Source organism: Melanerpes formicivorus, unplaced genomic scaffold, assembly GCF_026170545.1.
Source record: "Melanerpes formicivorus ecotype bairdi unplaced genomic scaffold, bMelFor1.0.p_v2 SCAF_8, whole genome shotgun sequence".
Lineage (NCBI taxonomy): Eukaryota > Metazoa > Chordata > Aves > Piciformes > Picidae > Melanerpes > Melanerpes formicivorus.
The window spans coordinates 14,664,040-14,680,495 of record NW_027142360.1 but is presented as its reverse complement, the minus strand read 5'-3'; the positions used below and the strand labels follow the sequence as shown (position 1 = coordinate 14,680,495).

Genomic DNA, 16,456 nt, shown 5'->3' with positions numbered 1-16,456 from the left:
TGGCTAAGTAAATGGTGAGACATTTATAGGAAATTAGCAGCAGGTCAGCACAGAGACATTTATTTTCAGTCAGAGGTATTTATCTGGCAATGACATTCTGTTCCAGTGACTTATTTTATTATATGAAAGGATTAAAGAATAAAAGGAAAAGGGGGGAGGGGGGGGGGTTGGGTGGAGAGGGAAGGAGATGGAGAAATGAAAATAGACTGACAGCAGTTCCTGTGATAACGTGAGAGCTGCTGACTCTGCAAATCACAAAAAGCTATGTTCCAATTGGGAGTAATAATCTTTCCCATACTTTAGCTTACTCCTAGCAGAGCCGGGGGAAGGAAGGTGTAATGGTCCTTTTTGAGTTTGTTATGCTTTTATGGACAAACTGGCTTATAGAGAGAGACAGAAGATCATATCCTCAGGTGAGCTACTCCGATTTTCACCAGTTTATGACCTGGACCCCACCATACACAAGCTCTACTGCACATACTCTTCAAGTATAAATAAACTGGCACAAAGTGGCAGGTTTTACCTATCCTTAATATGGACCTATATAAAGTACACTTCTATATAAATAAAACAATTAAGTCTTCTCAATGATCAAAACAGCATTGTCTACATCTTACCTCTTTCAGTTTGCTGTCACTGAAGGCTGGGGTCAGGACACTCCGGACATACTTCCATCTGTCATCACGAAGACAAAGGATGCTGTCGAGCATTGGCTTTGAAACCAAGTTTGGCTTCTAAGTCAAAAGAAAACATGATTCAGTTTTAACACAAAAGTAACTACAGCTCCTTGAGACTCTGGAACTCGGCAGGATTGGTCATGAATGGCATTGCACTGGTGTCCCTTGGGAAGAGAGGTTCAGATCAGTCCCAAACATGGATGAGGCCGGAAAAAATGTCTATTTTGCCATGTGTTTCCTCTTGGGCATGTAAAAGCCCCTGGCCAGTCCAGTAACTCCTTGCTCAGACTATATTGGTTCATCTGTTCCTGGTGTTCTCCTGTGATTGCCAGTTCTCCTCTGCTGAACCCTGGCTTCTTTCCTCCCTTTCTAAGGTGACTAGCAAAAGAAGCTGTCAACACTCCCTCTCCTTGTGACATGAGTGCCAACGCACCGCATGTGGATGTCGGTGTGGGACAAAGTTTATGGTGACAGCTGGTATGTTAGACTGTTACATGCATTTTAAAAGTATTCAGAAAATATGTTGATTAGAAAGCAAGTCCCAGTCCTTGTGCTTTCTATAAGGAGCACTATTACTTAGAGTGGGACTCTTACAGTTTCAGGAGTTGGTCAAACATAGCAGCTTAAAGCACTATCCTAAGAAGTTCTGTAGCAAGACGGGACACAAGGGATTTGCTACATTTTAATTCCCCTCACCAACTAGGAAATCTATATCCAGGAAATAATATTTACCAAAAAAGTAACAGGGTAAGAAAAGAGATGAAAGAGCAAGTGTGTAAGAAAACAACATAATTACACCTGAAAGAGGTATCAGGAAATGTGGGGCCCCATAGTGGAATCTACTATAAATTATAGTATTGCCAGAGGATGTAGGCCTTGAAGAACATTTAGAGAACAACCAGTTCCCAACTACCCCTACTATGGTAGGACAAAGGTCTTCAGCCTTTGTGCTATCACACACATAGAAAACAGGTTATTCTCTCCTTCTTTCAGCAGCCCATACATACAGAAGCCATTAATAACCACTAATCATAGTGCTACCACACCAAAATTCACCAGTTTGTTCAATGTATACTTATCAGTCATGTTATTGGGACCATTTGTTCAGTCTAGATCCTGTCTCTTTGCAGAGTATATTGATTTACATCTTCCTCAGGTACAGCCCCAGTGACTTGACATGGTACTCCAGACAAGGAAGGACTTTCCTCCATACATTCTGCAGGCCATATTCCTTGCTATTCACCTTGGAATACTACATACAACAACATGACAATGTCAACTAATGTACTGCCTTGCAGTTCCCTATAACTCAGACTTTTTTCTGGATAATTACTCCCTAAGAAGTTATTCCTCAGCCTTTATCATTTAAGTTGGTTACTCCTAAGAGTCATATAGAGAACATATCCTTGTTGAACTGTGACCATGCCTTTTTGTGATTACTTCTCCAACTGATCATGACTACTTTGAATTGTAACCCTTTTTTGCAGCTTAACATCTTCTATATAAATTATCATCACACTCGGTGCCATTGTCTAACCCATTAATACCGTACAGAATAGCCCTTGCAAAGAAGCCACCTCTGGGATTCTCCTAGCTCATGCTTCCCTTCTGACAGTACACTGTTCCCAAACACTTTCCAAGTCATCTTCAAGCAGTATTTCAGTTATAGCAATGTCCTCCAGACAAACCATCCTAAAACTGTTAGGTGAGGATGGAAGATGTGCACTTCTACAGTTACAGTCTGAACAGAAACATTTATTTGCACATGTGAGATCTTCTGGCCCCCAGGTCACTGCCTACCTGCTAGTGCAGCAGCAGCAGTAGAGGACCCCAGTAGCAACAGTATCCACTTTACTGGGAAAGATCCAAATGTGCCAACGGCACTTTGGCCCTCCCAATGCCATCCCTTGATCCCTTTCACCCCCTAATGTTTTCTTTCAGTTTCTCTTTCATTACTAATGTACATGAAACATTATTTCTTATGACTTGTTACACACATGGATGCTCTCATCTCATTTTGTCTCTCAAAACTTCCGGTTTTATTGTGCTTATATATTATGTTTTTAATCTTTGTTCTTGGAAATCTGACCTACTTCCCACTGTAGAAAAGAATACTTATCTTTAGGGGCCATGACGAACTGACAGTTTAGCTATGCCAGTCGTCTTCTACTCTTCCTTAACTTTCCTCCTTATTGGAAGTTTGCACTTAATACTTTCTCTTTCAGGAGCTGCCAGCTCTCCCTAACACTTTTATTTTTCTTTACACTTGCCAGAATCTTGCTACACTGTATAAACTTGTAAAATGCAGAACTATTATATATTGCAAACAGGCTAATGGAATGGTTTTATATTGTCAGCAACACCATCCAGTGTAGCAAACTAATGTCACCAAGTTGACACTACAGGCCAGTCTGAGCAAAGACAAGCTGTTTTCAAGCAGAAATGTAAGCAGGATATGAAGCAGAATGAAGAGAGTGACTCAGGTACTCTCATCAGATGACTACTGTAGCATAAAAACAGACATATTTTTAATGTATACATAGACTATCCTTTTTTTTTTGCAATAAATTTATTTGTTTTATAACTTGTTATTAGGTATCTGCTCTGAGGATCAGAAGTACAGCTAGAAACACACTCACCGTACTACTGCCTTGTTACAGATATTCAAAGGCATAGTAGAATCAGAAGAGGCTGCAGACAACTGTAAATGAGAGCCATCTTTGGAGAAAGTATTTGATGCTAACCTCTGCTTCACAGTTCTTACATGCTGCTAGGGAAGCCCATCAAACTAAGTTTTGATTCAGCTGGCCACTAAGTGAGTATTCCTTATATCTTTGGTCTTCAGTTTCAAGCCCTGAGGCCCAGACTGCAGAGCTCCTAAGCATTCACTGATGCCACTCAAACCAACATCAGGGAACGTGCCTTGATCACACACAAAATGCATCAGTCCATGAAATCAGGTCATTGACTGGGGCTCCCAAATCAGCAAATGCTGTCAGACCTGTGCTTCAACCACCAGCCTTCACTTCTGATTTATAAAGTGGAAATATCACATCACCTCCTCAGGACTGCTAATGATACATTAACATTTCTGACACACTCAGAATATACAGTGAAAGAGCAGGATAATTCCCACAAGGAAATTATCCATGCTGTCTTCCAAGTGAGCTTTCAATAATGCACAAGGCGAAACAAAAAACCAAACATAATAGGACAACACTTGGAAAAGTATTTTGCATCCACTTCTAAACTGAAGGTTGCTCAATCTGTGGATTCTATAAGCTAAATCTTCCCTGGAAGACTTGGCTCCACTCAGATAACAAAAGGTGTGACATAAATCTGACTGCATTTGCCTTGTAAGTAAAACCCCTTCCTAAAGCCAAACTTTCACAGTAAAAAAATGTTCCTAATTGTGTAAAGATTGCATACAGCACATTCTCAGAAAGGAGCTCAGTCAGTGAACAAAAAGCCTGTTAACTATAATGTTGCAACTACACCACTATCCATAGCATTGCCTTTTTAGCACTCTATGTCAGTAATACTCCCTTAACATATTTTTGGTGTGTATAGTGTTACACACATATAAAAGCTGTAAGGAACGAAAGAATTTTGGCCATAAATTATTTTACTCTGTCTCTTTAAACCGGGTACACAAAACATGTTTGTGTTTATTGGAATAGCATCAGTCTGAGTGACTGTGTAGAGCAGATTTCATTTATCAGGTTTCCCTTATCGTTTCTGCAAACACTTTCCTCCTAATTGCATAACCTATGCTACAGGTTCATATAGAAGGAATGAAAATGGATTTGGTATGAGAATGAGCCTGAAGTATCCTTAGTGAAAGATGAAGTGTCACCTCTCTCCGAATGGACAAAGTACTAGCTGCATCTGAGAATCCTTGAGCTTATGAAAATCACTAAAAAAAATTACCATGGGAGCCAGATGTAATATTTTCAGAGGTGGAATTTTGATTTTTAGGAGGAGAAGGAGGTTGCTTTTAAGTCACATGCAATCAGACACATATTCCATCTAGCATTATCTAAATACTCAACAATAGCTCTGTGCATCCTTCTCCTGTGTAATCAACCATTTCTGAATGTGGTACAGTAATGCCGCATGAAAACTACTGGCAGCATGGTAATGTGCTGCAGCATACCTGCAAGTGCTGCTGAGTTCCCACAATCACAGACGTGTCATCAGAAACAACAAAGAAAATTGGAGGGATTTGCTTCCAAACAAATCCTTTACACCACCAGTCATTTTAAAACAGAAAACAAAATAATGTTTGCAGATGAGCAGTATCTTTGCAGCTGATGCAAGAATTTCCTCCCCATTAAGCTGTTCCTTAGGCTGACCCTTCAGACCCGGTTATTGGCTTGTTTGTCCCTGAGTTAATTTGGCTTGCTGTGTATTACTAAATAATTCAGGCAAGCAACTCTGCTCTGGCTCTGAGGCCAAGCGGTAAAGAACACCTCCTGTCCCAGACATTAAATCACTTTCCCAAAGAGAATGGCCATATCCAAACTGCTTACGGACATGGTGGACATTCACCTCCTGAACTGTACCCTGATCATGCCTGGGCGACCACTAATCAATATAGGACAAAAACCATGTAAAGAAGCATATCAATAAGGACATCTGTAAGACCTACCCATGCACTAATATCTGGTCCCTGTTTTATTCTGCAGTGTAGCTATAGCCTTGTCTGATTCATAAATCATTTGCCCCTTTTCTGAGTTTGTCACTAGTAGGCTAGAGTGAACTGCTTGCAGCCAGCAATGACTGCCTGGAGCAGAAGGAAGGGTAGCAGCACTTCAGCGTTCCTTCAGAAACCTTCTCTTCTTTCATTGCTGAAAATGAATAAAAAGGGAAGGGTGAAGGTTTGCAGCCAGAAGAAGAAACTTTATGCAGCTACTTATTTTTAAAATATCCTGAATAGGTGAATCTGCAAATAACCTGAAAGGCTAAAGACCTTTAGAAACCTACTAGATCAGAAACCTGCAATATAAACCGTTCATTTCCCACAGAACCAGCTGCTAATCTACTCCACATGCTTTGACAACACAGCAAGAAATGAAACTGTCTAAAACAGGATCTCAGAAGCTTTGTTGACTTAGACTTAATCATAGCCTAGTGCTAACAAAACCTATCAAAAAAAATTTACTTCTGTTGAAGCCAACCCTCAGCACTGAAAACCTGGTGAGATTGCAACAATGAACTAAGCTCTACAACACCCAAAATCCAAAATCCTAATGGTACCTTCAACACTAATTCCAAGATTAGTCATACCTAGCAAACACCATTTACCATCAGGTAAGTCTTTGGCTTTCTTCTAGCCCTGCAGGCTTTGCAGGAATCCCATGTCCATGCCCTCCTGAACTCTAGCCCTAGTCTCAACCCTACAACCCATGCTAATGAGAGCCACTTGTTCCTCTCATCTCCAGCCTTTCTTATGCATGCTGGGACATTGCAGTATCCAGGGTTAAGTCTAGCTCTGGGTTTCCCCTTTCTTTACCCTATTCCCTCTTTGGGGAAATTTTTGGTGTATGTTCCAAATGCAAGGGGTTGTCCAGCTCTCGTGCATGCCATGCAGCGTCTGTGACAGCCCTAGGGTGAACGGGTCCAGGCTCTCTGAGTTATGAACAGGCAGCTGCACTTGCACCTCAGTGGGTTAATTTTTCATCGTATTTTTAAAGAGGGTTGCTATCCTTCTCTGGCTAAAAATGCATTGGTGATTAAGAAATTGCATTTTAAATTGAATGTAATGAAGTGAAATTTAATGGGGGAAAAAAAACACACAGAGAAAGCTTGCAGCACGAAGACATAGACATACCTCCGACAGTAATTATCCATAACATCCTTCCTTAAGATTACTTGCTCAACCCCACTTGACAGACATGTCATCACCACCAGTTCAACCAGCAGGTGGAACCAGTAAGCCCATGAACTGCTCATGATGGTATTTCAGCCAGCCAGCAGCATGACACACACAGATCAATGTTACATTTCCTATTAACAAAAGTAACCAAAAAAACCCCACCAACCCACCCTCTAGGAGTAGATCTTACAAAGCCTGCAGTAAGTGGATCACGAATGTGGAAAGGCAGATGATGCTTCCAAATACTATTTTTTAAAATTCCCTGTTGGTAAACTGATACAGTGCATTCCTCCAAGCTTCCTTGGCATTTTGTATGAGGAAAAGTCATGCCCAGCTCTCTCTGCACTCAAGACATCCAAAGAATTGTGTAGTGTCTTCTGGTTGAACTAGGACAGCACTGTGTGGAGTGTTTTGAAAAACACAACACAGTTAATTTATATTAATTCATTTACCCTGTCATTCATTATCACTCCCATTGAGCAGGTTCTTGCTTATGCAGACACTACAGTCACATCACTTCAAAAGGTCTATCATTTTTCTCTTCACAAATCATCATATTGGAGCAAGACTCCACTCCTTACCCCAAGGTCACAGCCCTCATGGAGGACAAAAGTTTGGCATTGCCTACCAAGTGGCAAGCCCCAGTGTGGGAGACCACTGGGCACCTCCCACCCCTCTGCTCTGCCTGCAAGGGACCTCCCAGCCATGCAACACCAGAATTGATCACTACACATCAGTGTTGACACTCACAAAGTAGGCTCAGTTTTCATTACTTTTTCCAAAACACCATATCCAAATCTTCAGATGCTGCATAGCCCACACTGCTGCTCCCAGGTGACTGAAGTCACTCCTTCCTTGCCCACTAAAACTGTGTGCAGAGATACTCACAAATCCTCCCAGACCATAATTAACCCTGATGACAGTCTATCACACTTTGTCCCTTCTATAAAAGTTGATTTTAAACAAGTTTGATTTTATTATTGATGATTTAGGAGCAGTTCTGATGGCTGCAATAGGGAAAAAGAAAATCACCAGACTAACTCCAAAAAGCTTACATTGCTTTGTAATTTTGTAAAAGTATCTAGTAAGAGTTTTTAGCTTAATTTGAAACCAACATGCATGGGGGGAAGAGAGGAAATTATCCTTAAGTTATGTATTTCATTAAGCTTTTAGGTTCCCCTTGGTCATTAAGATACTTCAGAAGAGTGTAACAAGGTTGCATTGGTTTCAGTGATTATAGCAATTGATCTATACTGTAGAGTGGAAAGCAGACTACACAAAATGGCTTCTCCAAGTCCATTCTTTTGTTGTCAAGTCAGGACCTTCACCAACTGACTTATGGCTACCACTCACTGTTATTCCTTAGAAAGTGGCACGGCCAGTACCAGCTTACAAGTAAACACTGACTTCTTTTTTCTCTTCTGGAGCAAGCAGCCTGGAAACATCTGTTCTTGCCTTTGCAAACATTCTCTTAAGTCATGGTTTGGTCAATAGAAACCAAAGCGAGTCATTGCAATGAGGTAAATACAGCCTTTCATAAATGCTAAAGTAAACACATACAGCCTCCTGCAGTCTGACCTAGACTAACGTGAGTCACACAGCACTGAACTTGGGGGTGTAAAAAAGGTCAAGACTAAGGCCACTCCTTCATCAGTTTGCGTAATTGGGGTCAAAACAATCAAACCAAGGAAAAAATGTATTCACTGTTAATTAATTAATTGGGCATTTTTTTATTTTAAGCAAATTCATGTTGTTCTGGAGAACCTGTGCTCTATATGCAGTTTCTACTGTGCCAAGAAGCAGTTTTTCAACACAATGTTTAAATCTACTTTCCAGCTGACGTAACTGGACTTTTTAATGTTGGATAAAGTTATAAGACTATTAAAAGTCTGGCTGGTTATGCACACTTTTCCTAGAGGAAAGGCTGAGGACCAGAAGGTGCCTTTTATGGATTGTAAAGAGAGTTTGGAGAAAAGCAGTCCCCCATAACTTTTGCTATAGCTGCATTCCCGTGCTTTCAGTCATTGGTGCACATAGGAACGATAGGCAAGAGCCGTAAGAACTTGTGCTAGATCTTTGTTACACAGGAATGTCATATTCCATGAGCTGCTCACTCTGAGACATCTCTGCAGCACCCTCGGAGATTTTGGAGAATACCAAGACAGATTTGAAGTACTACCCATATTACCATTGTGTGTCCTATAGGCTGCTGACCCCTGTCATGATCCAAATGCCTTGAGTATGCAGTTAGTTACCTCAGAGCATAATTCACCAGAGCTGAGCAGAGTTGTCCAAACTGCTGTGACAGCAATGCAGGAAGAGTCCCACACCTCTCTAGGGCATCAGCACCTCCCTTCTCCTGGACATCATAACAAAATGCAATCCAGAAGAGAGGCCGCCACAGCTGTGATCAGGGATTAGTCCCTTTGTTTCAACTGGTAAGTGAAAGAAGCCATGGTTGTAACACTGAGTGAATCAATCTCATACATAGGGGGAAAAAAAGCTGCAATTCCTTCATGTGGATAAGGATGGGAAGAAAAGCCAGGAAATGAGAAAAAAACAAACAAAGAAACAAAAAAACTACCCAAGAAGGAGTACAAGCTAGGGGAATGTGCATGGAGGGACAGTCCTAAACCCTCTCTCCTTTCCAGGGAATACTTAGGAGTGAACTGAGAATGGGCTTAGAATCATGGAAATGTTTTGGTTGGAAAAGACCTTTAAGATTGTTGAGTCCAACCATTATCTACACCTAGCATTCACTCCCCCTGTGATAAAGGCTTCAGTCCTAGCTCTTCTCAAAGGTCCACTTATATAATACTATCACTAGGTGAAGAGACATAAGTAATGTTTTACAGTAGTATCTGAAATGTTGGCATCTCTGATCCAGGTCACTGTCCTCTAAGGCTGCACCTTCTATATCTCAAATGTCAAGGACCATGTGGAATGTGGAGTAACTTCTATACATAATGTGGCCAGTGCATCTTCCCCAGGAATCGCCTATAGATTGCTAGGGTAAGGCACTTCCCAGAGCAATATGAGCACCTTGGATGCATGAAAGCCGTTCTGTTTTTGTCTGGGCAGAAGCCCCCATATCACTGGGGACTGTTTTGAAAAGGCACAGTTCCACCACCTGCTCTTGTGACCCAAACATTTTCTTCAGAGCTTGAATAACCAACCAGTTTGAAAGGTACCATCTACTGCTGAAAAATATACATAGGTCTTCTAGGTTGGACATGAACTAGGTCTCAAAACTGCTAAGCATTTTGGCAACAAAGTTCTTCTGACTGTGCTTAGAAGACAAAAAAAATGCAGCTGCCTGAGACTACATGTTGAAATCACCACTTGCAAAGAACTCAGGGCAATTCCAAGCATTAGACATGGCTGAGCAAGGGCTTTTAATTTGTATTTTCAAATTAAATTCCTCAAATGAAGGTTAAATGCTTAACACTTTCTGATTGCTAGTAGAGGCAAGCAATCCTGGTGAAGCAGATAGAGACTTACCAATGACTCAGTTTAAAAATATTACTCGTAAGCAAAACTTCATTCAGAGGTGGGTAGATGCAAAAAAATGTCACTTTTCCCATGTATTTAATATTTTATTGACAGTTTTGGGTTGACCTCTTCCACTCACATGGTGTAATATAGAAATAAAACTATTAACAGGCCAGTTCAGCTTAAAATCTCCAACACTGAGAACCACTAAAGAAATAAGTGGTAAACTCTGTCCCAAGCAAAATCATCTTCAGAGGGTTTCTATCAGTCTTCCAGTTTCCCACAAGGCACATAAAGTTGTTGCTTAATATCCTATTCCTGCATGACAACAACAAGGTTTACAAAGCATACCTCAAACAGCAATTTGTCTAATGTGAAACAAAAGATTTGGAATCAGTACTTCAGAGCAATGATCTCCAATACATGCAAAATACCTCAAGGAAAAAACATTCCACCTCTTTTCCCCAACACCAAAATGAGAATTTGAAAACAACATCAAACAAGGTGAATTAAAGTTTGCTTGTGAAGACAAAGATGATACTGGAGGGGTTGTTAATTCTCTTCCTACCTAGCCGGGGGGCCACCAGGCCCCCCGGCCTTTGTTGTCACCACCACCATCACCCAGTGTGCACCATGGGCACTCACCAGTGATGAGAGGAGGATCCCTCAGCCCAGATGGGCTCAGCTTAGGGCTTCTGCCTTTCCTGGGGGAGATTTAAAGGGGAGTGGGCAGGGAGGGCAAAGTGACCACACCTGGAGTGGGAGGAGACTCCAACAGAGCCCAGGTGCTCTGGGATTTGAGGGGCAAAAGGGGGGAAATGGGGCAAGTGAGGGAGTATTACGGTGTCAGGAAAATGATGGGACTGGGCGAATGGAAAAGAAAATAGAAATTGATAGATTTCAGATTGGATGTTAGGAAGAAGTTCTTCACTGTGAAGGTGGTGAGACACTGGAACAGGTTGCCCTGAGAGGTGGTAGAAGCCTCATTCCTGGGAGTTTTTAAGGCCAGGCTGGATGTGGCTCTAGGCAACCTGATCAGCTGTTCCTGATCTAGTGTGAGGTGTCCCTGTCCATGGCAGGGAGGTTGGAACTTGATGATCCTTCAGGTCCCCTCCAATCCCAACAATTCTATGTTTCTATGATCCTAAACCAATTTTGCAGTTTAGGCTGGATGTTGGGAGGAAATTCTTCTCAGAAGGAGAGATTGGCCATTGGAATGGGCTGCCCAGGGAGGTGGTGGAGTCCCCATCCATGGAGGTGCTCAACAAAGGATTGGATGTGGCACTTGAAGACATGGTTTAGTTAGTCATGAGATGTTAGGTATTAGGTAATAGGTTGGACTTGTTGATCTCTGAGGTCTTTTCCAACCTGGTTGACTCTATGACTCCTCATGGTTTTCAAAAATACAAATGGGTCCAAGATGTTGTTTAAATTAAAACTATTGACAAAAAATAGTTACTAACATTTAAAAACATGGATGCACCTCCAGCTCAGGAAGTCAGCCACAGAGAGTCAGCTGTTAGGGGGTTATTCCATAGGAAATATTATGCTGCACTCACCCTGTTGTTCTGCACTTTCTCTAACCATCTGCTATTAGTCAGAGACAGAGAGCTCCCTAGCCAAATATGCCTATTTTTACATTAGCTTTCCTTTGAAAAGTTGTTCTGAAAGAAAACTCCAGGTCAGTTGTAATGGCAGCTGTCAACAAATCCTATTTGCAATAGCTGCTTAACTGAAGAATTCAGATTCCCTGCCTGTTACTTCATAATTCTTTCTAATTACATTAAATGTACATTTAGACAACAGGGGGGGGAAAAACCCCAAACTTTGTGCATCTATCTGTCAAACATTAATGCATTTTCCTGATACTAGTAGCTGGTTTCATTCCTTATTTATTTGTCCCTCAAGAAGAGCTAGGCTATAACACTTTGTAAGTAGTTTCATAGCACACTTTCAAGATTTTATCTTCCAAGATTTCATATTTGGGTTATTTGTCTGGCTTCAATCAAGTAAAAACTATAATCCTAATTTATTAAAGCATGTCAAAAGACGCTTATATGAAACAGCATTTGTTCATTTGGCTTTCACAAATTAATTTCAGCACATCGAGAATTGTTTGTCATAAGAAAATTTCAACAACAATAAAGCCTTATTGCATACAGATAATGCTAAAGGACTTAGCATGAGCTCCCTGGAGCTTGCAATTTCAGTAAAACAGTCTCACTTCTCAAACAACCTGTAACCAGACTGTTCCTCACATCACTCTTGCTTGATTTCTTCAAGGAGAACAGCTAAAATGCTCCTCTGAGTATCAACAAGTACCTCATTCAGAACAAATTAGCAGTATCAGCTACTTTTGCATTCTCAGACATATTAGGCTTGTAATAGCAAGCAGTGCAGATTATGAAGCATAATGCACATCACCGTATCTTGTCATCTTAAGAGTTCTGGAATAAGATAACATTTTAAAATAACCCCAAATCCCACAGATTGGAGGCCATGCTCCAGAGCTCACTGATCCCTTTCTTGCAAAACAGGGCCTGTTTCGCCACCCCATTGCTTCAATATTATTGTGCTGTAATTGTGTGGATGGGTCAGACACTGAATTCCCCCCACTTGTGTTGCCAGAAGGCTAGTGCTAGCATTCCAGAAGTAGACAAGCTGGTAGATCAGCAACTGCACACTAGGACAGAGTAGTATTTGGGGTTGGGATTCACTTTTATAGAGTGCCCCAGGAAGATGCATGTACCAACTTTGAGACTGCAACACATGCAGCCTTTCACTGATTATTAAGCCCACAACAGCCAGGCACACGAAGAAAAGCCATGGGGAACTCAAGCAGAGGTTGCCACAGTCCTGCCTGCTGGGATATCTCACTTGATGGAGAAGAGGCCTCACCCTCTAGAAGATTATGCATCAATGAAATTGCCAGGCTGCACCCATCCTCAGCATGCACCTAGAATTTTTGCAAGTATCTCCAGCCTCAAGCTCATCTTTACTGGTGAGTGGGAGAGGGGAAAGGAAGGGATTGTAGTTTTCAGCCATTGGTACTGGCCAGTGCAACACACACTCCCACATCACAAGAACTCATTTTACATCTGCACAGCTGCTTCTCCCACATCTGAGATATGTTGAAAAATAAAAGGGATCTTGAAATTGAAACAAATTACCCTTTGCAACATCTCTAAAATTCTGCTGACATTTTTACCTAGAATACATCTTAACCGCGGGACCACCTTAAGTTCTCACAATTAAAACTGACTGTGTGCTACCATTATAATATGAAAGCTACCACGAACAAAAGTGAGGAAATGAGAGCTGACCACCAAGTGGTCAGTTGACCACTGAGTAAGGAAAATCCAAGGCTGCACCATCCAGCAGCAAGGGCACCCAGAGAACATCTCACCTGACATGGTGAAACACCAATTTTGGAGAGGGAAGTTCCCTTCAAAACCTCAAATCAAACATTAAACAAAATAAAAGCAGAGATAGTTATAGAAACTTATATAAAAAAGCTGCATGGTGGAGAGAAACTGGAAATACTGCAAAATCAATTTGTTTTTCCAGGCTCTCTGGAAGAAAATACAGAGAAAAGTGGGGGGGGGAGGGGGAGAAATTCAGTATATATGGGTTTGGAACAAAATCACTTTACTTTGTAAATTGAAACAGCTTTGACTTTATATTAGAAACTATAACTAAGCCAAAATATTATAATCTACTTTTAAAAACGTTATTTATTTATTTATTTTGGCTTTTAATTCTTCAAAGTCAGCCACAACATGAAACTTCTATCTTCCACATATTTCCTAATGAAATCAATGAAATCTCAGAATACAATACGGGTCATGTAAGGTACATACTCTTTAATTCTTGATGCTGGTGTTATAGCATGACTTCTATTTCTACTGCAGACAATTACAATTATATTAGAAGGAAATTGAGAACAAAATGAAGTATTAAAAGGTCTGAAAATCTTAAGACTAGAATGTAGTCTTTGTGTCCTAAAGGATAAGCTAGAAATGGGTCCAAACACCATTTGTCCCATGGGATGTCTATTTGATTTTGCAAACATAACATTTCTAAAGGAAAGGAGTTTTTAGAATTATAAATGAAAAAATCTTTCATATGAAATGAATCAGTTACAAATGCAGGATTCTCAACCTTTAGACAGACAGCTCACGTGACAATATGGAGAAGAAGTTAGTGGTTTATAGAGCCCTGTCAACAGAGAGTAATACTAGCAAGTGAGTTTCCTTGTTCTTTAATAATTTCTGTTGAGTCTGTGTTTACTGAGATTCTTCAGGGTCTTATAAACTTAAGCAGTTTGGTCAGATTTTCAGAATGGTTTTTATATTCAGCCCTTACACTAGAGGGAACAAAGCCAAAGTAAAAAACCTCTGGGCTTATTTTACCCTGTAATGGATAAATAATCCTAATTCTTCCCTAGGCTGCTGCTCTGAAATAGTGAGACCATTTTCACTGAAAAATTCTAACTGGAAAATATTGAGTGAAGCAGTTGAAGTTTGATAATCCACTGAGAGGCAAGCATTGTAATGGAAGGCATTGGGCAACTTTAATTATAGAGATCACCATTGCCTCCGCTACAATGGAGCCTCTTTGGAACTGCTGAAATACCAGTAGAGTTCTGACTACATTAAAATGTGACTGAAGGTCAATGACTGGTTAAACTGGAATGTTTCTAAGCTATTGTTAAATTATTCAGAATTATTTTAGGAAGGCTGCATAAAAAGTGCAAGAGTGCAGTTTTAGCTTCATCTAAATGCGCATACTGAAAATGGAAAAGGAAATTGGGAAACTGTCCTTTGCAATTGCCTTGCAAAGGGAAAAAAAAATATCCTGTGTATCTCCAACCTACAATTAATCTAGCAGAGAAGAATGGTGCAAGATAGTTCTTGTTTTCACTGCTCATTTCCCCAAACCCTTTTCTGCAAGAGTCAGTGTGAAAGGAAAAGACAAAGAAAGGGACATTATTTGGGGAAAGGATTTAGTTGTTTTGGTTTCTATTGCTTAACATCAGCAAGAGGAGACTGGCAAGAGTAAATAATTAACAAAGACCAAAACCCCTTTTCTTTTGCTGCAGGATAACTGTTTCCTGATCCCTGTATTTACCTGTTCCTGCGTGAGTGTCTGTGGGGCTAAATGGAGCCTCCTCCAGCCATCGCTGAGACTTCAGAAACAGGTAAATCAACATGAAAATGAGCAGTGGCCAGGTGTACTCAAAGCAGTGAGCACTTGTTATACTGGAGAGGTGGGAGCAAGCCATGCAGTGTAAAGACTTACAGTGTAATTCCCTTTTCCTCTTTCCTTTTTCTTTTGAGTGTAGTGAATCTAACACTGATGAAAAGCCTTTACAGCTATGGTCAGGAGCATGGTGTGCACAGCACTGCTTTCCCAGCACCTGCAAGACACTACAGTGTGTTCCCTTCCTAAGGCTCTGAGTAGCCAGCTATTTGCTATCAACTATTTACAAGAAATGGTGCCAAGATATGTGGTTGCTATATAAACAAAGAAGAATTTTCACTAGAGACTAAAATAAGACCCGTTGACTCATTTTTCACTTATGATCCATAAGATTTATAGCTATAACACACACCGCCAGTGGTAAGGAGCGCATCGCATCATCTTTAAACATTCTTTCCCAGGGAGGTTTTACCTTTGCAGAACAAACCTCACATAGTGCAAAACCACCAAAAAAAAAAAAAATTATTCTTTTTTGCTTAAAGAAATCTACTGGAGTTAATTGCTAGGTCATTTTGCAAATATCAGAAGAGAACTTTCCAGACTTTGGTCAGAGAACCACTACTAAAACAACTGCATCAATTTAAGGTACTACTATCCCATCAGCTTTGTCACCCCCCCCCCCCCCCCCCCTTTTGGAGACTACCACCATTAAAATGAGCTGGTAGAGACACTTTGTCAGCACTCATCATCTGCTTCAGTGCCAAGTCAGCCTGTATAGTTTTTAAAAGGTCCACACTGATACATAAACTAAGATGGATTAGCTTCTGAGCTGAACCAGATGAGGAATGCTTGTATGATCCTTTTTGTAGCCCTTGCTGTGGGAATGGTAATTCCAGCTAAGACAAAGGGTTGTCAGCATTGTTCTAGGTAAGAATATTATCATGTATTTTAAAAAAATTAAAAAGGCTAAGGAAAAATCTTCTGGCACTGGAACTGATCACAACACTGGTTGCTGCAGATATGCCAGTGGTTGCTGCAGATATGCCAGAAGGAAGATTACTTCACTGTCCATCTTGCTATTATGCTAGTTTTTTGACTTCTGCTGCTGGCCATCTTTGAAAGAGGACACTCAGCTAGGCTACACAAACCATCATATATTACCACGTCACATCTTCTCCAATGCTCAGTGTTGCCTTCTAGGCTTCTG

The 16,456-nt window shown here is 40.8% G+C and overlaps 1 protein-coding gene across 6 annotated transcripts in view; it reads right to left on the bottom strand.

The window, feature by feature from the left end:
* Positions 1-16,456, bottom strand: part of TBXAS1 (thromboxane A synthase 1) — a 253,481-nt gene that overhangs the window by 103,586 nt on the left and 133,439 nt on the right. For all 6 annotated transcript variants that reach the window (XM_068142225.1, XM_068142228.1, XM_068142229.1 and 3 more), the window contains one exon: positions 618-734. In XM_068142225.1, coding sequence (XP_067998326.1) covers positions 618-734 — 117 coding nt within the window. The remainder of the gene's footprint in view (positions 1-617; positions 735-16,456) is intronic.